Source organism: Hemibagrus wyckioides, linkage group LG01, assembly GCF_019097595.1.
Source record: "Hemibagrus wyckioides isolate EC202008001 linkage group LG01, SWU_Hwy_1.0, whole genome shotgun sequence".
Classification (NCBI taxonomy): domain Eukaryota; kingdom Metazoa; phylum Chordata; class Actinopteri; order Siluriformes; family Bagridae; genus Hemibagrus; species Hemibagrus wyckioides.
The window spans coordinates 6,716,458-6,740,683 of NC_080710.1; the positions used below are offsets into that span (position 1 = coordinate 6,716,458).

The following is a 24,226-nucleotide window of genomic DNA, read 5'->3' on the forward strand; positions in this document are numbered from 1 at the left end:
CCATAGCCGTTCCTGGCATGACGTATGAGGCTGAGACTACGTTCAAAACATGAAATGTACGCATGCGCGATGAAAAAGGGACCGACAGAGCCGGAAAAGGTGTCGTTCACGTGATGTGGTCATGTGACGGTGGTAGTTCGTGCTCTCTGTGTCGGAAGGCACCCAAATAACTTGGAACACTTTATGCTATAGGAAACTTGTAAGGTATTGTGAGCCATGAGTGAGGGTTATTATTTAGAGTTAAGCGAAAACCCTGTCCAGTTTGAAAGTGCATCGAGTGTCAACAACGTGTTTTTCGATGAAGCTAATAAACAGGTATGTGATTTAACACCACACGGCTAGCTCGCTAATTCACTGCTGTCAAAATGAACATGGAGTGTTCCCTACTGGCTAGTTTTAAAAAGGTCTACCAAAAGAGTTACAGCTCTCCTAAAGGCAGCTCATTTCCACGAGTATTATGATTTAACGAACACAGGTCAGCATCCTTGTGTGTGTTTGTGTAAAGGTAGTAAAGTTGTGCACTAAATAATAAAAGTGTATCTTTAGGCTCTTCAGGTGAAATGATCCTCAGTAATATTAAGTTATATGTCATCATCCACAGCAGGGTCACAGCAATCTCCAGGATTTCCATGTAGTAGTCTTTAGCAGCAGCGAGTAATGCAAAGGTGAGAGAAGCTCTAAACAGATGTAGAGCATCTGGATTGGTCAGGCAGGTCCAGAGAAACTGACAGAGTCTGCATTTCCTCAGGTAGACGGAGGGAGAGAATGGGAATGGGGTGCTGGGGACTTTCTATGCCCATTACTGTTAATCATATATGAATTTTTTCCTCTCCTATCCCTGATTTTCTCTCTCATTTAGACAGGTGAGTCAGGTGTTTTTTATTCCCATTTCTCTATAAGACCTGGAGCTAAATGATGTTTCTCTAGGACCATGGTGTAACACAACAGTGGGCAAGACTACTTCACACGCTGATATACAACAGCCTGAGACGAGCGCAATGTGACTGATGTAGCTTTTTTTTTATTTGGAGGTGTGCAATGTTTGTGAATCATACTGGGTTATTTGTTTGGCTAGTTGTGAGGCAGCGGGTTTTAGAGCAATCTGACCGCCTAATCTGAAATTATTGTGTAGTCTTTTTGAATAGAATAGATTAGAATAGAAAAGAAAAGAAAAGAATACACTTTATTGTCATTGCACATAAGGAGTACAATGAAACTGGGTCTCAACAACAGTGCACTGGAATATAATACAATGAAGAGCATAGCAATAGATTAGAAAAATAAGAAATAAATAGTAAAATAAATAATTTAAAGAAATGCTATGAATTCCTATGAAAATTATACAAAATCTGTGTGTGTGCGCGCTGGTGGAACCTTCTGCCAGGAGGGTGAAGAGTACGAGATGGGTAAAGGTCCACCAGGTTGCCCACTATTGCCACTAAGGTGGTGAAGATTGGGTGTGTGTGTGTGTGTGGGGGGGGGATTTGGTTAACAACATTCAGAGAAAAGTACTATGTGTCCCTTATGTATACAGGAGCTCATAGTCTTCTGTGATTGGCTAGTGCCACTTGATTGCTAAAGGGAGGTAGAGTATACCCCCCCCCTGAAATTGGGCAAAAGTTTTTCTGTTGCGCTTATAGCATTTCCAATATAACTGTAAAGAACAACAAATAAACAGAAACACAAGAAACTGATAAAAGTACAAGTGTGTGATTACATTCTGTAAAAGACATTAAAATTGGTGCAATTCATTGAGTCCACATGAATTTCTGAAATTTTTGCTGTGCTAGGTTTTTGCTGTGCGATCTGGTGGTGCCACTGGGGTTGTGGTCAAGGGCCCAGAGGACAAGAACTCGATCGCTTTCAGGTGAGGAAGCTTGAGTCTCAGTTTTTTATAGGGAAATGTTTATCTTTCACTCAGTAGACAACATGAGTAGAAAACTTATGTGCTCATGAGTACACACAAAAAAAGTAATACAGAGTTACAATATGAGATGGCTAGTTCTCCCTGTCAGATTATACCATGAAGATTCTCTAATGTTTTACCTGTAATTATAGAAAATTAAAAATGACTATGTTCTTCTTGCACATCAACTTGGCCACCTGCAGAAAATGGAGCTACAGAGGGAGTTTTTTGGGGAGGGGAATTAGTGTTTTTGTTTGTTTTGCCATTGCCACTACCATATTTGTAGCTGTCTAATGAGTTTTGTGTCAGGTGATCTCGATTTAAAAACCAGCCTTCCTACTACAAAAAAACATCATACAGTTTGTTAAGCATTCCTTCATGCATATCGTTATTTGTAATTGACATTCAGTTTCTTCTGGTAGTGTTTTTTATGCTTAAGAAAGTGTGTAGTTAGGGGCTCTTCATAGAAAATGTTATTTTGAAGAGTAACTTCATTCTTTATTCCTTAAGGATATTTTTAATTCTGTCTCTAGGCTTGAAATATATAGAGTATGGAGTATAGTATATTGGCTTGGAGGCTTGCAAGAAGAACATAGTCATTTTTAAGATCACTACTGCCAGAGTAATAGTTATTCAACAATCAGCTATAACTTTAAAACCACTGACAGGTGACAGGAATAAAATTGATTAGCTCATTAGAATGGCATCTGTGGCATATCACCTACCTCAACATTGTTGTAGACCAAGTACACCCCTTTGTGACACCAGTTTTCCCCAATGGGGCGGTGGTAGCTCAAGTGGTTAAGGCTCTGGGTCGTTGACCGGAAGATCAGGGATCAAGCCCCAGCACCGCCAATCTGGCACTTTGGGGGCCTTGAGCAAGGCCCTTAACCCTCTCTGCTCCAGTGGCACTGTATCATGGCTGACCCTGTGCTCTGACCCTAAACCCCCAAGGATGGGATATGTGCAGTAATGGATAGGTGACAAATAAAGGCAACTTAGCTTAACAATGGCAGTGGCCTCTTTCAGAAGGATAATGCGCCCTGCCCCAGTGCAAAAATGTCCTGTAAATGACAATAAAGAGTTCAAGGTGTTGATTTGGCTTACTAATTTCTATATCTCAATCTGATAAAGCATCTGTGGGATGTGCCAAACAAACAATTCAGATACATAAAAGCAGGGCTAATGTCTTGGTACCAGAAACCACAGTACACCTTCAGGTGTTTTGAGGAGTTCTTGCTTTGACATGTCAGAGCTGTTTTGTCAGCACAATGTTAAGCAGGTGGTTTTCATTACAGCTGATTGGCATACATCGCTAATGTACTTCAAATCTGCAACTGTAAATCTCCTGCAAGTAGAAAGTCTTTTCTGTAAACATATGAAAAGTGCTTCAGAATGCAGGATGTGCCACATCACACCTCCTCAGCATGCATTATCTTTGTATAACACAGGTGTTTATTTTTTGCTTAAAATGCATGTCAGTAAATCTAAATATCATAATATGAAATTTATTGATATTATTATTTTTAGTTTGATTATTATTATTATATGTAATGTACATGTAATATGAAAGATAACCTAATTATGTAGTTAGGTATGATTTTTTTTTTATAAAACAGTCAAATTTTTTTTACTGCATGTCATATCGTGTATGATTGTATATGTGACCAATAAAATTTAACTTTCTAAATCTGAGTTATTTAAACTGACCATGTTTATTTGTGCTGACACAAATTTGTGTTTTAAATATTATATACTTTTAATTAATATTACTATTAATACTAGTGTTTTGTTTTTTTTATCTCTAAAGGAGTGCCAAAGAGACATGTAATGTTTTTGCCAGAATCTGTCATAAAGCTGTTAGGATACATACATGTGGAAATGTCTGAGAGATGCAAGTTGTCATCTAGCATGTAATAAACAGGCATTTCTTGAGCTAAATTTTCTCTATTTCCTTTTACTTCACAGAATGGATGACAAAGGAGAGGTAAAATGTATAAAGTTTTCATTGGGGAACAAAATCTTAGCTGTTCAGCGAACACCAAAAACAGTGGTATGTATTATTAAGATTATTTCTGTGCTCAGATAGATTTTAATCCTTGCTGAGCTACTTCCACAGAAATAATCTGCTGTCAATATTGAAGATTTGTTTTTCCTTGACCTCTAATGACCATACATTGTTTTTCAGGATTTTATAAACTTCATTCCTGATTTGCCCCATATGGAATTCTCCCATGAATGCAAGGTATGTTCAAAGGCAGCACGATTATAGCAAGCTGAGTTTTGTGGCAACAAATGAACTTACTAACAAATTACTGTCTGTTAATTTATTTGTTCACACCAATAGACCAAGAATTCTAGTGTTCTGGGCTTTTGTTGGACCAGCTGGAATGAAATAGTTTTCATCACTGACCAGGGGATAGAATTTTACCAGGTACAGTTGCATTACAGTTAGATTTACTGAGTTGGAGCAACAAATACAGTCATGTAAAAAAATGAGGACACCCCATGAAAGACATTTGATCTTCATTTTAACAATATTGAAAGATTCAAGTAATATCACTAAACACATAAAACCAAAGTCTTTTTTTAAATGATCTGTAAAATGTAATTTTAAAACATCCAAAGCACCTATGTTTTGGGGATGCTTTGCTGCAGCAGGACCTGGCCAGCTCACCATCATAGAATCCATTATGAATTCTACATTGTATCAGAAGGTGCTTGAGGAACATGTAAGGCCATCTGTCACAAAAATGACGCTAAAGTGGAACTGAACCTTCCAACATTACAATGACCCAAAACATACCAGGAAATCCACCAAGGACTGGCTGAAAAGTAAAAAATTGAGAATTCATGAATGGCCAAGTCAAAGCCCAGATCTAAATCCTATTGAGATCCTGTGGGGTGATTAGAAATGGACTGTGCATGCAATAAACCCCCAAACATCACACAGCTGAAAGAATTCTGCATTGAGGAGTGGGGGAAATTTTCTTCCAGTCGATGTCAGAAACTGGTAGATGGCTACAAGAAACATCTCACTGAGGTTATTTCAGCCAATGGGGGAAACACTAGCTATTAGGGCATGGGGTGTCCTAACTTTTTCCTCAGGTGAAATACTCATTTTTGTAGATTTGTTTTGTTTAATAAGTGAAAACAAAGTGATATTTTGTTGTTTACATGCAATTACTTCACTTTCATCTACAGGTGCAAATTAAAACAAGATCAGAAACTGACATGTTGATATTTCTTAATAAAGGACTGAATATTCAATGTGGTGTCCTAATGTTTTCACATGACTGTATGTTAAAATTGTCTTTATCTAATTTAACTCATTTTAGCTATCCTAATTTTGCAATGCTGCGTTTATTTTGATAAGAGAGAATTTGTTTTATTTGCTTTACCTGTTAAGGTGCTGCCTGAAAAACGAACCCTGAAGATTTTGAAGAGCCAGAGCATTAATGTGAACTGGTATATATACTGCCCCGAGACTGCAGTCCTCGTACTGTCCACCACTGTGCAAGGCAATGTTCTGCAGCCCTTTGCTTTTAAAGTGAGTAATGTATACTTTGTTTGTGATAGGAGAGTTCCATGAAATTTATTAAGTTTGATTTCTTTTTTTTTTATTTACAAGATTTCAGTAAGAAGCTCAATTTCAAGTTCAATAATGTCTCATTAAATGTGTACCTTTTTACATCTTTACATTGTTAGACAATACATACAAATTTAAACCTAACATGTTAAGAAAATGAGTTTTCCAGTTATTACTTGTTCTAATAATTGTTATGATCTGAAGAATTGGAGTTCATTATTATTGGCTCTTGTTTCATCAACCTGGATGTCCACTGAATAATTTTGGAAATCATTTGCAAGAGTATTTAAACATAAAAAATTGGTATTTATGAATAATTGTAATTCTAGAAAAGCTTTTGTATCCAACTCGGTGACCCTTAGTGTATGTTAATTTACACAAAGCAAGATTATTAACTAATTTGCATTTATTACTTCAGTTTTATATATGGAGCACATGTCATTAGCTTCTTTCAAATTTCATATCCTGTGGAAGAATATTGAATATGAAAAATATTACCATAAGTTAAGGCAAAGAAGGTCAGTAAGATTCAAATGCAGTAATGCTGTTGTATAAAAAGGAGGATGGTCTGCTTTGTGGATTGAAGCAAATGGCTCAGCCAGTGGAGGATTTGGCACAGATTATGCTTATGAGGGAACAGATATTTAGAGAGTAGTATAATTTTTGGTGGATGAAATCTGACTTATAAATTGGTTTAGTTTGCCATGGCATCATCTTTAAATGCTCTATAGAGCCAGCACTACTCTGACTGATCTGTACAAGTCCAATAATATTACATAGGTCCCCCTTGTGCTGCCAAAACACCTCTAATCGAGGACAGGACTCCCCTAGAGGGTGTGCTGAGGTGTCTGGCACAAAGGCACCACAGATGAATGTTGATGAAATTATTGAACCTGGGTTCTGTTTAGGACACCATATAATTTGCATCAATGTCATGAATTGTTTTACATAATTGTATGGTTTTCTTTTTTTAATGATTTGCTTTAGAATGGGACAATGTCGAAAATGCCAAAGCTTGAGATTGAGCTGCCAGTGGCCCCCAAACCAGCTAAAATTGTCCTTTCAGAACGTGATATTGCAGTTGCCACCATGTGAGTATGATGGTGTTATACTTGTAGAGTATTTTGTGTGGTTCTGTTTTGATCATTTTGAATGTGCTTGTCTTATGCTCTAATGCTCAACTAATGTATGTTGGTTTTCACAGGAATATGAATGGTATTCTCACCATTTCTTTTCTTTTTCTTTCCCTCTCTATTTTCTCTTGTAGTTATGGTCAGCTCTATGTAATGTATCTTAAACACCATACACGAACTACCAACAGCTCAGGAGCAGAAGTAGTTTTGTATCAGTTAGTCAGGTAAGCTGAATTTGTCTGAATTAAGTTGTTTTGCATGTTTTTATGCTATATTTCAAAACACCTCATTCAAACACACTGTGTTCTGGTTGGCTGTGATTTTCTAACCAGGATCTTTATTCACAAGTCATGTTTTAGCAAGTTGCTGAATGCTGCCCTCGAGATTAGTTGTGTTTAGTCATTGTAGGGTGTTTTGTACACACTATGTAATAAAACTTGATTTTTAATTTTAAAAATATCATACTTGCTAGGCAGTGTGAAGGAATCAACATTGATCTTAAAGAGCAACCAGAACGAAGATCTTTCCTGGTAAATGTTGGATATGGGCTAAAGATTTGCAGGAGAATTTAAAGACAAAAACAAATTTAACTGTTACAAAAAAGCCAAACATTTCCAATCTGATAGCAAGCATGTTATATTAAAAAAAAGGTAATTCAAAAGAAGTGGTTGACTAGTTGACCATATTTAAATGACAAAAACAGCTTAAGGGCTATGCTATCTTTAGGCTGTTTTGTGCATTTAAATGCCGATAGATGACAGAAAAGAACACATCAAACCGCTTAACAGTTGTACACATACATTTCCAGTTCCAATACTTTTTTAAGGTTCGTTCTCTAAATAATATATGTATAAAACAAAACATATTTAAAAAATTGTAGCAGTGTATTAAATGTTAAAAATAATAAATCTGTGTATTGTATTAGGCTATTTAAGGACATGGTAATTCATAAACTGGGATGTGAAAGACTTGTCGATCTGGCTGAAATCATTGATTTTGGACTCGAGACAGCTTGATATCCATCAGCAGAGCCTTATTTGTAGCTTGGTGACAACATTTCATTGGACAAAGGATGCCATGTCTACAGGAACATCCGGGAGAGATATAGCATCAATTGATCAGAAGGCTGTCTCTTAAACAGATTGCTTAACAAGTAGTATACAAACATTTGGGACACCTGCCTCTTTATTTAAACAAAATGACCTCAGTGTGAAATTTCTTGTCTTTTAGGAACTGATTACATGAGCCCATTTCAGTCAGTTGAATTGGAAAGTCAGGCTGAAGAATTTTGAAGACTTGTGAAAGATGGAAAAAGGTTTTGTCTAAGAATAGGCAGGGATGATATGAATATGCTGGTATGATTCATGGTACCATTCCATTGCTAAAGGTTAAGAACAGGTGTCACTGACTTGCTGATTAATTCTATTGAAGAATCAATACAGTGCAATCAAAATAATTGATTAGCAATACTGCTAGTGAGCCAGATATCTAACTTTTTTTTTCTTTACTGTCAAACATTAAATCACAGTAAACTTTTTCTGTTTTAGATCAATAAATATTAACATATTTTTTTGCATTTGTTAAATGTCAGAATTGAGCGAGGGAGAATTTTTATGTATTTTTTTTTATCACTTTCATCAAAGTCAGAAGTATACATACACTAAGTTTATTGTGTCTTTAAACAAAAAGAAAACTCCAAATGTTTCCATTTTGAGCTTAAGAAGCTTCTGATAGGTTATTTGATTCCATTTGAGTTAATTGGTGGCACACCCGTGGATGCATATAAAGCACCTCAAACACAGAGCCTCTTTCTTTGGCATCATGGGAAAATCAAGAGAAATCAACCAAGACATCAGGAAAGGAATTGTGGGCCTCCACAAGTGTGGCTTGTCCTTAGGTGCAATTTCCAGATGCCTGAAGGTCCCACGTTCATCCGTTCAGACAATAATACGCAAGTATAAAAAACATGGGAATGTACAACCATCATACCGCTCAGGAAGGAGACGGATTCTGAGTCCTAGAGAGGAACGTTTTTTGGTGCAAAATGTGCGAATCAACCCCAGGACAACAGCAAAAGACCTTGTGAAGATGCTGGCTGAAACTGGTAAGACAGTGTCATTATCCACAGTAAAACGAGTCCTCTACCACCATGAGCTGAAAGGTTACTCTGGGAGGAGAAAGCCATTACTTCAAAACCACCATTAAAAAGCCAGACTACAGTTTTCAACTGCACATGGGGACAAAAATCTTAATTTCTGGAGACATGTCCTGTGGTCTGACGAAACAAAAATTGAACTGTTTGGCCATAATGATAAACGGTATCTTTGGAGGAAAAAGGGCAAAGCTTTGAAGCCTCAGAACACCGTCCCAACTGTGAAGTATGGGGGTGGTAGTATAGCGTTGTGGGGCTGCTTTGCTGCAGAAGGGACTGGTGCACTTCACAAAATAGATGGCATCATGAGAAAAGAAAATTATGTGGATACTGAAGCAACATCTGAAGACATCAGCCAGGAAGTTAAAGCTTGGGCGCAAATGGGTCTTCCAAATGGACAATGACCCCAAGCATACCTCCAAATTAGTTACAAAGTGGCTTAAGGTCAACAAAGTCAGGGTATTGGAGTGGCCATCACAAAGCCCTGATCTCAATCCCATAGAAAATTTGTGGGCGGCACTGAAAAGGCGAGTGCGAGCAAGAAGGCCTACAAACCTGACCCAGTTACACCAGTTCTGTCAAGAGGAGTGGGCCAAAATTCCAGCAGACTATTGTAGAAAGCTTGTGGAAGGATACCCGAAACGTTTGGCCCAAGTGAAACAGTTTTGGGGCAATTCTACCAAATACTAAGGAAGTGTATGTAAATTTTTGACTGATGAAAGTAATAAAAAAAAATTCCATAAAATTCTCCCTTGCTCGATTCTGACATTTAACAAATGCAAAAAATATGTTAATATTTATTGATCTAAAACAGAAAAAGTTTACTCTGATTTAATGTTTGACAGTAAAGGAAAAAAAAGTTTGTGTTTTTTTTCTGAAGTGTATATAAATATCTGGTTTCAACTGTATATATCAAATATTGGAAATAGATTTTATGGATTGGTGTTTCTTTGCAATAAGTAATAAGTATAAGCAATAAGTGAAATATTGCTTCTGTGAACACCACAGTACTGTGTATATGCAGTACTGTGTCATTTTAATGCCAAACATTTGCCTGTTTAACCAATTTTACATGTTCAACAGAGAAGGATCCTGTAAAAAGGTACATGTGCTGAAGTTGAACACTTCAGGCAAATTTGCTCTGAATGTTGTGGATAATCTGGTGGTAGTGCATCATCAGAGCTCACGGGTAAGTTTGACTTTATCATACTGCAACTAGGCTTCGTGTAGAGATGCAACAGGCATGCACATCTTGAAAAAACATTTCCATATGGGTTATTCCATGTCAATTCAAATAAATTCTAAAAAGTTGTATTCAGATGATGTCAGATGTATTTAGACGGATATTTGAAACTAAGAATCATCTCCTACGGCTGATCAGATAGTGATACTTCAAAAGATATAGCTTGTTTTTCGGGTGAAGGACCTTAGTAAGAGAACCCGATGGTCACTCTGACAGAGCTCCAGAGATCCTGTGTGGAGAATAGACAAGTTCCGGAAGGACAACGATCACTGCAGTCCTCCGCAATCTGGGCTTTATGGCAGAGTGGCTGTTTTTCAGAAGAGACTGGTCAGGGTTGAGGGAAAGCTGAATGGAGCAAAATACAGAGATATCCTCAATAAAAACCTGTTCCACTGTGTTTAGGACCTCAGACTGGACAAAAGGTTCACCTTCCAACATGACAATGACTTTACGCATACATTAACACTTAAAAACAACACAGGAGTGTTGCCCTGAATACACCGTGACCTTCAATAGGTTAATGTTGCTGCTGAGAATCCTGTTGTTAAGTTATGTTTTCCTTAAAAATCATTATGTTGCTTTCCACAATCCATTATGCAATGTTATGTGAAGCCACAGTTCACCCATTTTGAGCTCAAGGTAATATGCACAAGGCTCCTCTGGGTAAACCTGTATTCAGTAGAGTAATAACTACTAAATCACAAACTCTGTAAGAGACACAGAGCCAAGTGTTGTACATGCACCGCCATCTTGGACTTCTTCAAACATTTTACTTCAAATTGGAAGGAATGTTCGAAAGACCATTTCAGACATTTGATCCTGCTGTGAACATGACCATGTTTAAATGTTAAAGTCTAATTATTTGTCTACATGGATAATTTCATGAAAATCCAACAAACATTATTTCTAAAGATTTTTTGCTAATAAAAATCACCACTTGGTGGAGTCATAAATTTCAGTCTGATACAGCCTTGTTTTGAGCTGGACTATCTGGGACATACACTCAGACATCACAGACTTTATAAGCTCAGCTTTATAAGATCATTGCAATTACAACCAAAAGGTGAAGAAAAAAATTCTTAACATCATTATTGTCTATGCATTTCATTTTAAAAATTAATATATATTTGAAATTTATCAGTCTTTTGTCCCAGACATTATATACTAAATGTTTTCAAGATCATGTTCATCATAATGGAATGACCCATATGTGTGTTGTGGCTATGTCCAAAATTTGGTACTTACTGACACATATGAATTGACTTTTGTGAAATAGTATGTTGCGCTCAAGACTGCTTTCCTTTACCAAGACTGATGTTGAATTTGACATACCTTGTAAGGTGAAAAGTCATATATATTTTTCTTTTCAAATGATCTGTACAGTCAATGTTGCATTTGTTACAAGCTAATATGTCTCTCTGTTGATTAATATAAAGTAAATATTTTATTCTATACACAGTATTACTAATTTAATTTAAATGTCAGGCATTGTTTATTTCTGATGTTTCCATGTTAATTTTACATCACCCCTAAACTGAGGCTACACCAAGTTGTAGAAATGTATTCAGGCTGTGACCTCTATTTCACTGCAGCATTAAACATCTATGTTGTGCTAATAAGCTGTTAAAAATAACCCCTCTCCTTATTTTTTACAGACTTCTCTTATCTTTGATATCAAGTTAAAAGAGCCAGATGGTGCTGTGAATATTCACCAACCTGTACTGCCTGCACAGTCCATCCACCCCTACAAGATCTCTGTCACAGGTGCTTTCACAGAGCCAGAACATTTTAAACCTTGCTCTGTTTAACTTGTTAACATGATTTCTTTTTAAATTGCATTATTTCAGATTTTTATCTTTATAATTTGTCTCTTCACATATTCTGTATACACTCGTCGTCCACTTTATTTTACTTTATTAGGAACACTTGTATAATTGCACATTCATGCAACTATCTAAGCAGCCAGTCCTTCTTTATATCAGCCAGCAGACCTTCTGCAGCATTCTGTGTAAACTCTACAGACTGTTGTGGCTGAAAATCCCAAGAGATCAGCAGCTTCTGAAATACTCAAACCAGCTCATCTGGTACCAACAAACATGCCATGGTTACAGTCTTTGAGTTCACGTTTTCCCCCATTCTGATGTTTGATGTGGATGTGAACTAAAGCTCTTGAACTGTATCTGCATGATTATTTTTGCATCGTCACATGATTAGCTGATGTGATAACTGCATGAATGTTCAGGTATATAGGTGCTTTTAATAAAGTGGATGGTGAGTGTAAATGCGTGTCCTATTGTACCTATGCATTAAGTCATTTGATCAACTTGTTCCACAGGTCCAGTGGCCACTCCCAGTCAGGCATCAGTGCAGTGTGAGCTTTGTATCCTTTTAAATAATTATGACTTGTGGATGTTTTAATTTTATGGGAGCTAAAATTGTAGAATACCATCCTAGCTTAAGGCATTTTTAATGAAAATATCAGACTGAAGTTGCCAATAGTAAGATACTAATTCATGGCAATGCACAAAAATAATTTTGTGGAGATATGAGGCTTCTGCAATTTACCCATGTGGTACCCATGTGCAGATTACCCATGAGATATGAGGCTTCTGCAAATTGCTTATGTGAATAAACCATGTTAAGGGAACAGGACCATGCAAAAAGTTATGTTCCAAATAAAAATCTGCGATATACCGGAACTGCGATATAGAGGGGAATTACTGTAAATGCAATAGTCTTGTAAAGAGACAAAAAAAAATATTTTTGTGAGTCTACCTGAACCTGTTCCTATATACCAGTGCCTCTGTGCACAAAGTGATTCTGATAAAGACAAGAACTGCCAAAGCTGGTGAGGATGACCTGACTAAAAACCTTTGGGGTGGACTGAAATGAGCAAATTCCTTTCACCCATATTCCAATATCTATTTGAAAGCTTTCACAGGAGCGTGGATGATATTATAACAGCAAAAGCGAACTAAATCTGAAATAAGATGTTCACCAAGCACATATGGGTTTGATTGGTCAGGTCCTCATATTTTTGGACATATATTGTATATAGTGAGAGCAGATATTTAATGGAGTTTTTTTTTCCTGGAGAAAGAGGCTGTTCGGATGATTGCTAGCCCCATTCTTTGTTTCTGTTGGCCTTGTAAAATGCTGGAATGGCCTGGCCATAATCATAATTTTCCATGCTTTCATCATAGTTTTAGAGGTAAGAGGAATGTGAGCAGGCAGCCAACATTTTTTTTTCATTCCAATTTGTTTAATGTGGTTTCTTTGTAAGCATTTCCAGTCATCAGGCTTGCAGGTCCAAGCTCAGGGGAGAACCAGGCTTTATAGTATTTTAAGATTTTAAAATTATTATTGTCTTGTAAAATGTCTTTTACTATGAAATATTCAATATATTCATTCATCCATCTTTAGTGATCACTTTCTCCTGGTCAGGGAGTTATCCTGAGAATACTGGGTCTGAGGCAAAAATGCACCCTAAATGGTTTGCCAGTCCATTGCAGAGTACCATGCAGACATGCCTTCACACACAATCATTTACACCTAGGGGCAATTAACTATTGTCAGATTACCTACTGACGTGTTCTTTGGAATGTGGAAAGAAACAAGCATACCTCACTGACACAGGGAGAACAGAAAAACTCATCACAGTAAGTAACATGAGCACAGAATTGCAGATCCCTGTCCTACTGTGAGATTTCAAGGCTATTCAGTGTAGCATAAAAGACCATTTAGTTTATTATATAGCATTTCCTATCCTTTTGCTGTCTCCCTTAACATTTAGACTCATCATCTTGGAGTGTCTTTCAACCAGATATCATAATCAGTGCAAGTGAAGGTAAGAAAATTGTCTGGCAGGTTTCCATCCATATATAATAAATTTATTTTTTCTTAATCTTTTCTTATTTTTTGTCAGGTTATCTTTGGTATCTTCATGTGAAGCTCCATCCAACTGTGAACCTCCTTCAAGACAAAGGAAAACTGATGGACTTTCTGCTGCACAGAAGTGATTGCAAAATGGTCATCCTGTCCGTATGCTCTCAGAGTACGCAACCCACAATGACTTATTAATGCATGTATTTTTTTTAAATTATATACACCTGATAGAATTTGGTTTTGCATTGACATAGAATGGATTCCTATTAACCTAGGTGTAACCACTTTATATTGTAGCTTCAGTTAAAAGCTCATCTCGTCTTTGGATATAAAGTGGTTATCTATTATATCTATTTTATATGTATGCTCACTGGCCATTGCATTAGGCCCACCTTGCCTATGTCTCACTGGATGAAAACAGAAGAACCCTTCATTCCTGCGATTAGACTGCCCCTCCTTTACAAAATCCCTCAATCCCAAGGGAGCAAACAAATTCCCTGAATTTATTTTGAGGTCTTCTCTTCCTCTGAGGTGGATTGGTGGGCATAAAAGGTTAGGCTTGGTATTTTGACATTAGATTACTAAGGCTACAAGATGCTAACCTGCAATTAGACAACCTTAGAGTTCTAAACTACATAGACAGTTCTGCCATTGAGGTTCAGTCTTGTGGATTTCACTATACTTGGCCAAGGTCATCCACATTGGGTGGGTCTGTGTGGGGATGTGATTACTTGCTGGAAGAAGCAGCTCAACTCAGTGTAGGACCTTCCTGATTCTCTCCAACACTGCAAGACCCCACCAATTTGGAATCCAGCTAAAAACACCTGCATTTTTTGTGTGTGTGCACTATATAACCAAATGTATGTGGATAGCTGGTCATCACACCTACATGTGGGGCCTTCCCCAAACTCTTTCCACAAAATTGGATGCATTCAATGGGTCTAGAATGTCTTAGTATGCAGGAGCATTAGGATTTTCCTTCACTGAACTAACAGACCAGGCCCAGCATTACAATGCCCTTTACACATAGAGAATTAAGTGACCTGCACAGGGCCTGACATCAACCCCACTGAAAACCTTTGAGATGAACTGGAACACTGACCTGCTTTTTTGTCTAAAATGTGTACTAAACCTCACTAATGACTGAATGTGCATGCATCTCCTCACCCACATTCAAAAATCCAAGGGAAAGAATTCAGAGAAGAGTGCAAGAGGCAAAAAAGCACATATTTTACTGTACTTCTGTTTATGCATCACCTCATCATTCAAGAGCTGTTGCGTTACAAACCTGTGAGCAAAATCAGTCTGGAGTCGCTGTGTACACAGCTGGAGACGTTTAAGGCCTCAGCTTCCCTTCCTTCAACAACAGAAACATCCTTTCAATTTTGTGGAATAGTCCAAAGCAGTTAACAAGGACATCTCATCTCATCTAACACATCTCATCTCATCTCCCACCCTCTCCATAGGAGCCTGCACAGGAAAGAGATGGGGGACCAAGAGGAACTTTATGAGCAGTGTTGTCTACAAGTTTGCTGTTTATGAGCATACTGTCAGAGAAAAGAATTTAATTAAGAAAATAATTTTCCTTATCTCTTCTTGTTTGTTTCTATAATAGCTCAGATGGAGACAGGGCTATTTTTGGCATTGAGCCTAGACACAAAGTGTAGACTCTTGAAGAGTATTACTTGCCACCTCTCCTCCCTTTACCCAGCTCTTTCAAGTCTTAAATTCATAGGGACTCAAACCTGAGTAGAGCTCCAGCCAGTGTACTACAGGCTATATATCAGAGTAAACTAAATAAAATTTCCAGTCCCAAGAAGATGGTCAGTTTTACTATTTCAAAAGCTCTGTCTAGATTTTAGTCCATAATTTTAGAAGTATAAGATGTGTCGTGCCACCAAGTCTTTGTCTGGACCATCTTGTAGTTGACAGATATTTGTCTTTCCATCAGCCTAACTCTAATCCTTAACCCATTTTTGTTCATTGTTTTTCATATACAGAGATTTCAGTTTTAGAGATTTGTGGAGCTGTTTTGCTATTTTAGTAGTACTCATAGCAGAACCTCATCCAATGCAGACCTGCTTAGGCCATACAGCAGGGGGCAGAGCTTAAATACGATTTAGTCAGTTAGCTGTTTAGTTTTATACTGTAGTTAAATTGTCTGTCATATAAAAATGTAAAAGTTGCCCTGTTTGTATGTGCTGTGTTTACCATATAAAATGGCCACCGTGTTTCAGTAAAAGTTGGAGTTCTTAAGCTGGGAGCTCAGTAATATGTAAATGAAGGAATTATACTTTGTAATGTGGACATATGTGTGTAGATTGTGCATTGAATATCCTTTATTGACAGTTCTTGAATATAATATAATTTAATTTGAGTTAACATTGTTTTCTCTTTTTTCCAATCCATTTAAGTGCTTGTAGGTGGAGAGAAAGGAAACTTGCCTGTAGTGGCCACTGTATTTGATAAGCTAAACCAAGTGTATAAGGAATACCTGGAGGCAGAGCAAGCATACACTTTGGTACTGCAAATTTCCTTCTTTTACACATTCCCAAGTATGATAAACCTAATAATATAAACTATAAAGTAATTTAAAATAGGCTTTATGAAAAATATCATTTTTTCTGTTGATACTCAGCAGCACTGATAGCACTGTGATGATCATCCTAAGCAATTTATAGTTTGTGAAATTTTCTTACGTTTCTTCTTCCTCTAGGCTATGGAATCTGGACCTAGTCGCTTTAGTAACTCCTGTAAAAGACCAGTTCGAACACAAGCAGTCATTGATCAGTCAGACATGTACACACACGTCTTCTCTGCGTTTACAGAAAAGAAGGTGAATATGAAATACACTGCACTCTGGACACTGACTTTAAGAAGAATGAATCTTGTGATTGCATGAAATTTATTTTGTATTTATATTTTTGTCATTATTTCATGCCTTGTGTATTGTTTTTTAAGTACATACGAGAATTGCAGTAGTGTTTTTCTCTTTTTATTTCATTTTACAGGGTGTATCACATAAGTTCGTCATTGCTGTTCTCATGGAATACATTCGCTCGCTCAACCAGTTCCAAATCACTGTTCAGGTACAGCACGTACAGTACAGGTGTGCCAATGACGGTTTCAGAAATACTGTGGTTATTTAGCCACATCTTTTAATCTAATTTAAATTTAATTAATTTAATCTAATCTTGACGATAACATAGAAATGTTTTGTTTTTAATTGAAGCTATCTATCTATCTAGCTAGCTATCTAGCTAGCTAGCTAGCGGCTCCCCTGCATTAATATTAATGCAATCTCATTTTGCAAACAACAGCACTACTCCTATAATGCTTGATGAGAGAATGGAGAATATAAAGTGAGGAATCAAATTGTTTGAGTGTTCAAAGGTCTTTATTTGTGGGCTCTTGTACTCAGCCTGCCCAAAGTATTTCAGTGGTGTCCAGGTCAGGTCCTAGAAAAAGCTTGATTATGTGGGCACTGGATCATTTTGTGTAGATTTAGATGTATGATCATTGTCTTTCTAGAAGATGCAGGGATGACCCAGTTAAAAGTGACAGTCAGATTCCCAGTTCAATCTTCGAGGAAAAACAATGCCACCATAGTTATCATGTGGTTTAGATTTCAATAGCAATTACAGTTCCAAATGTCATACTTTATACTTGCTTTTACATCAAACCCACCTTGAGAGTTGTGGAAAAAGCTCTGTTTTGGTCTCCACTGATGATAGAACACAGTTCCATTTAAAGTTAATGAACTTTAAATGGAACTGTACAAAACTTTAAAGTTGGTACACTTTCAATATCGTTTGTTGGCTTCATAAAATGACACGGTGACCCCAGAATGCTACCAAAATGTTATCCAAGCATCATACAAAATCTCAAAAACTGTGGACATCCAACTGATGTCGTCATCCAGGAACTGCCTTCACACTCTAGCCACTTGAGGCCAGGCATTGCCATGCACCAGGAGGAACCCAGGGCCAACTGCACCAGCATACAGTTAGGCAATGGCTCTGAGGAGTTCATCTCCGTACCCAAAACCCAGTCTATTTTTGGTGGTTGTCTTGCTGTTGCCACTCTAGTGAACCTGTTGTCACTTTCATTTATACCAAAGCAGGTGAAACTGATTGATTCACAATCATTTATAATCACTTATGCTTATCCAATCACTTATGAACTTATGCTTCGTAACTGGACAGACTGAAGATTGTGAAGTGTAGTTGACTTGCTGCAGAAGTGAACTTTGGACCAGTTCTCCTCTGTCCACATAACATGCTGAAATTGTCATGGTTGAGGGGATGTTTTCTGCAGTAAGAGTTGGGCCTGATACATGTTTACATGATAAACATGCAAATGTTTATCAGAACCTCCTTCAGCAACATGCAGTTCATTTCCTCTGAGGATCTCACAATTAGCCCACAGTTTTATACAAGACAATGTACCTCCTTGTCACACCGCAAAATGGGTAAAGCAGCTGACGTGTGCTTGACGTGTGAGAAACTAGTCATGTCCTGTAGCCACAGATGTGCTGAAGTCATTCAAAGCAAGTACCTCACTTCCTACACTTCCTAATAATTTTTTGATAGCTGTAACCCTTAACAATTGTAGTTCTAAGCATCTTTTGTGCTGCACTGATATACCACACACATCAAGGCATATTGACGTGTGTGGAGAGCAAAGGCTAGCTTGTCTTGTCTGATCCCACAGAAGAGCTACTAAAGCACAAATTGCTAAAAAAAAAAAAAAAAGACATTCTGTGGACTCTTCAGTTGTTTGTTTATTCAAAATAAAGAAAAAAAATTAATGATTCGGTTTTAAATTAATGTTATTCTTTAATCAGTGCAGTAAACAGATAATAAGCATTGACAACTGTTGAAGCATCATTTTAGCATTATTATATTTGTATTGAACATTATAAAACTAAAGATTCAATTCAAAATTCTGCAGCCATTACAATTCTAACCTGTAGTGAAATATAGTTCCTGCTTTTCGTATTTTTCATTTAATGTTCATATGAAACCAGTAATAGTAAATAAACATGTTATCAGATTCTTGTATCAGTATTAATTTATATGTAGTATGTACACAATAGGCTTTTTGTTGTTATTGTTGATGCAGATGTACAAAGTTACTTGTTTTCTACTTTGTTCTGCATCCATTTATAAATGGTAGAAATTCATACAGACATTGACATTCTTTCTTCTTTCTCACACACAGCACTACTTTTATGAGCTGGTTATCAAAACTCTGGTGCAGCATAATCTCTTCTACATGCTTCACCAGTTCCTCCAATATCATGTGCTGAGTGACTCCAAACCACTGGTGAGTTCAGTTCTACGAAAATCTATTCATAGCAGCTATGCATAGAAGAGATTCAATGATCAGAAAGACTAGCCAGTGTCTTAGTAATCTAGCTGGCAAAAACTTCAAGGTGAAAACTTCCAAAAAATATTACACCATAATCATCACTGGTATTTTGATGAGGGCGATGAAGAGGGCAAAAATGTCTGTCAAAAACCACACTAGTATGTATTTGCTTACACACATCAGGCATAACATTATGACCACTGACAGGTGAAGGGAATAACACTGATGATCTCCTCATCATGGCACCTGTTAGTGGGTGGGATATATTAAGCAGCAAGTGAACATTTTGCCCTCAAAGTTGATGTTAGAAGCAGGAAAAATGGACATGAGTAAGGATTTGAGCGAGTTTGACAAGGGGCCAAATTGTGATGACTGGATCAGAGCATCTCCAAAACTGCAGCTCTTGTGGGGTGTTCCCGGTCTGCAGCGGTCAGTATCTATCAAAAGTGGTCCAAGGAAGGAACAGTGGTGAACCGGCAACAGGGTCATGGACGGCCAAGGCTCATTGATGCATGTGGGGAGAGAAGACTGGTCCGTGTGATCTGATCCAACAGACGAGTTACTGTTGCTCAAATTGCTGAAGTATTTAATGCTGGTTCTGATAGAAAGGTGTCAGAATACACAGTGCATCATAGTTTGTTGTGTTGTTGGCAGCAAAAGGGGGACCAACACAATATTAGGCAGGTGGTCATAATGTTATGCCTGATCAGTGTATAGTGTTCTGAATACTAAATCCAGCGTGCAGTCACACATTGCTGATGGTATACATTTTCATTATTTGTGTTGTAAAGTCAATTACTGTTCTAACTGACACCATTCTTTAGTTTAACAATACATCTTACAAGTTAGGTCATAAAAAAAGTTATGTAATTAAAAAGAAGTAATGCATTAATGATATATATTTAATGTTCTATAATCTGCCTTGTAGTAGTAGTAGTAGTAGTAGTAGTAGTAATTTGGTCATTTAGGAGCTAGCTCACTATATTGTTTTTCTCTTGATTAGGCATGCTTGTTGCTGTCTTTAGAGAGCACATACCCTCCTGCTCACCAGCTCTCTCTAGATATGCTCAAGGTAAACCACAGATTCATAAGTCTGTTTTTATTCTGCTCAGATTATGTTAAATGCATTAATTCAAACTAATTGTGAAAATGGTGTGTGTGTATGTGTATGTGTATGTGTGTGTGAAACAGAGGCTCTCCACAGCTAATGATGAAATTGTGGAAGTACTCCTGTCCAAACAGCAAGTCCTCGAAGCTCTCCGATTTGTCCGCAGTGTTGGTGGCCATGACAACGTCTCAGCACGCAAGTTTTTGGATGCTGCACGGCAGACTAATGACACAATGCTCTTCTATACAATCTTCCGTTTCTTTGAGCAAAGAAACTTTAGGTTACGTGGAAATCCTGCTTTTAATCCAGGTAGCTGGGGCTGACATGCTTTATGTTAGATGTTGTTAATGAGCACACATCAAATACCCTTTTTTTCACAGTTTCACTCATTATTATTATTATTATTATTATTATTATTATTGCTAGTAGTACAAGTGGTAGTGTTTAGCCATTGCATGCTTCAGCATTTGTGTTTATGATGTTTTTCATTGGGTGATCTAATGCTCTTTTCTAGGTGAACACTGTGAGGAACATGTCACTTACTTCAAAGAAGTGTTTGGAGAACAAACACTGATGAAACTTCCAGTTGTTTGAAGAAAATGATGGAGATATACAAGCCATGTTCCTGAACCAATTTTAAATGATCAATCTGACTTGAACTGACTTTTTAATACGTTTCAATTTTTTCACATTCAAGCTGTATTACATTCATTCCTACGGAGTAGTTAAATGTGTTTCTGTAGTAGTTTCCATGTGTTTCCATTGGCATTAGAAACTTTATGTAACTTTGTTCCTTTGCATCAAGTCTAATAGTGTGCTTTTGTTGCCACTGCACTGCAGTTTGAACAAATTGGGCAATGCAAATAATGTGATGAAGTTTAGCTTTATGTAAATGAGAAGTTATTAGGTAACTACCACCCTTACTGTGAAACATTTTGTGGCTATCTGACCATTCACTTATATGTACCATGCCTCCCCTTTTGCTGTTGCAAGAGCCTGCACTTATCTGGGAATGCCTTCCACTATATAGTGGAAGGTGGCTGTGGAGATTTGTGTCTGTTCAGCCAGAAGAGTATTAGTGAGGTCAGGTACTGATGTCAGGTGAGAAGACCCTGGTGCATAGTCAACCCTAAGATGTTCAATGGGGTTGTAGTCAGGGCTTAGGCTATTTGAGTTCCCCCACATCAGCCTTTGCAAGCTAGGTCTTTATGGATCTTGTTTTTGTTCATGCAACGTTATCAGATGAAACCGGTTTAGAGCATTTAATTCCAGGTATAGGGAAATATTAACGCTAAAGTATACAAAGAATTTCTAGACAAGTCTCCGCTTACAAGTTTGTGGTAACAGGGGAAGGCCTACATATGTGTGAGGTCAGATGTCCACATACTTTAAAGGCATATAGTGTAAATAACTATGTAAGCAGTAAATAACAAAACACCAGAAAACAATACATTGTTAGCATTTACTAATTAATTCTAATGTTTAACTAATGTACAAAGCATAAACAGAGATGCAATAAATAAATATATAAAATAAATAATTGCAGATTCATAAGTTAGCAAGTGTTGCTCTATATGTTTTTGTGTGTGTGTCATTTATATTCCATATATAATCTATATTTGCACAGAATAGGAAAGCTGTCAGGTACATGAGCTGTCATAGTGATATTGTACTGTCATGGTTTTGATTCTCATTGATTTGTAGCACATGCTGCATGATTATTTAAACAGGTCCATGATATGAGGTGAATAATAAAGACCTACCTTTTCATCAAGCACTTGAGTTTGAACTATTCCATATATTATATGAAAATGTTTTGTGTTTGCTTTCATGTCGTACTGTCATGAAAAAAGATTTTCGGTAACTGGAGTAGTAGTGGAACATTTGAAACAGGATGGAACCAGTCCCAATTCTACTGATCTGTTAAAGGTCTTTGTGATGATGTCTGCTTAGGGTGTGGCCTCTGAGCCCTAGTGCTTCGTTTATTCTGATTGGCTTCTGATTCTGATTGGCTTTTCACTTGCCCCACAAACTTGCAGCTCTCCCAAACGTATGTGGGACAGCCAGACTTATGTGCACCATGTAGTCCTGGTACCACCAGTACAGAACCACTTTTCTCTGCCACCTGCAGTGCATTCATCTCAGTCCTGTTTTTGACAATTTGGAATAATTATCAAAAACACTGAAAACTTTGACAAGTTTGACAATCAATTCTAAGGACACCTCCTTGATTTTTTACTCAAATGGCTGTATGATTTGCTGATGTGGACTTTAACTGTTTTCACTTAAATAGTTTCAGAGGCTTTTATATTTATTCCATTAAATATTATCTGTATAGCTTTTTTAACAAGGGATATTGACGTGAAGCAGCTTTACAACTGTATAAATTTACCATAAAATTAGGTTAAATTTATCCCTAATAAGCCAGCTAGAGTCGATGGTAGCAAGGAAAAACTCCCTACGATGATATTAGGATGAAACCTTGAGAGGAACCAGACTCATCTTAGTTACAGTGGTTATTGCAATTATTTAAAAAACAAAACAAAACTATATGGTCAAAAAATTTCAACTGCATAACTATAACATGAAGACTGTCTTGCTGAAGTTAACAGATTTTGGCTTCAACCCAGCATCTTGCATACTTTGTACACTTCAGGATCAGATTGCAGTCTATGATTGATCAATTATATCAAGCAGATGCTAATGAACATCAATTACATACGTAGGTTGAAACACATTCATTAACTAAAACAGGAACTGCTGTGTACAAGCTTAAACTGGGTGAGAAACAGCCAAACTGCTACTAATGTGAGGTTGTGGAATTCAGTTTCATATCACAGGTCATACACCATGGCAAGACTGAGCAGAGCAACAAGACATAAGGTAGTTATACTGCATCAGCAAGGTTTCTCCCAGGCATAGATTTCAGAGCAGACTGGGGTTGTCAGCCAAGGAAACTTAATGCAGCAGATGAAAGACATGGCTACTTCCTTTAAACATCGGATGTTCAGCAGCAAAGAACTGGTGGAAACCAGTGGGACCCAGGTACACCCATTTACTGTCCGGGGAAGTCTGGCCAGAAGTGATCTTCATGGAAGAATTGCCATATCTCCGATGTGGAAACAAGGCTAAACGACTCAACTACTCAACAACTCAACTCCAGTGGAGCCTCAAAAATTGCAGGGCAGTGGTGTCCAAAGAGCTCCTTGTAGCACTGCCCGATCATATTCACCCCCAAAACACCAGACACTTAAGCATACAAGACAGAAAGATCCCTGACCCCCCCTTCCAGACAGCTTTCAGATCCCATTGCATCTACAGTTATTCCTGTTGGATTTGGTTTGTCCTTCATGGTGTTCTGCTGACATTATTCTGGATACAGTGGCTCAGAATTCACTACAAGTCTGTGACTAAGACTTGCTCTGCCCTTGCTTAGGTAATGTAAAATCAGTAAAGATTGCCATGCATATGTAGGCATAGACCTCCAACACTATATTAGCCAGTGTTTCAGTTTCATTGTCTAAACCCTGTGGATATACATCAATCAGCCATAACGTTAAAAGCACCTGTGTAGGGCCTCTTTGTTACATCATAACATGTCATATCATAACAGCTTTGACCCAGCTAGACATGGACTCCACAAGACCTCTGAAGGTGTGCTATGGCATCTGTTACCAAGGCATTAGCAGCAGATTCTTTTAAGATTCCTTTAAGTTGTGAGGTGGGGCCTCCATGGATTGAACTTGTTTGTCTTGCAAATCTTCTCAATCAGATGCATTATCCAATGGCAGAAGCCACTGTTGCAATGACCAAGAAAACTGGTTTAGGTAGGTGGTT

At 37.5% G+C, this 24,226-nt stretch overlaps 1 protein-coding gene across 2 annotated transcripts; it reads left to right on the plus strand.

Moving 5' to 3' along the window:
• Positions 1-99: 99 nt before the first annotated feature.
• rmc1 (regulator of MON1-CCZ1) lies at positions 100-21,947 on the plus strand. Of its 2 annotated transcripts, XM_058392003.1 has the most exons (21): positions 173-315; positions 928-1,031; positions 1,791-1,867; positions 3,875-3,959; positions 4,095-4,151; positions 4,254-4,340; positions 5,316-5,456; positions 6,483-6,586; positions 6,763-6,852; positions 9,864-9,969; positions 11,679-11,787; positions 12,359-12,403; positions 13,817-13,870; positions 13,949-14,077; positions 16,323-16,429; positions 16,625-16,744; positions 16,920-16,997; positions 19,132-19,236; positions 20,285-20,353; positions 20,473-20,698; positions 20,904-21,947. In XM_058392003.1, the coding sequence occupies exons 4-21, from the start codon at positions 3,876-3,878 to the stop codon at positions 20,981-20,983; spliced, it is 1,791 nt and encodes a 596-aa protein (XP_058247986.1). In that variant the 5' UTR covers positions 173-315; positions 928-1,031; positions 1,791-1,867; position 3,875; the 3' UTR covers positions 20,984-21,947. The 2 variants fall into 2 exon arrangements, with proteins under 2 accessions (XP_058247976.1, XP_058247986.1); XM_058391993.1 differs by lacking the exon at positions 928-1,031 and having other exon boundaries at positions 100-315.
• Positions 21,948-24,226: the final 2,279 nt, after the last annotated feature.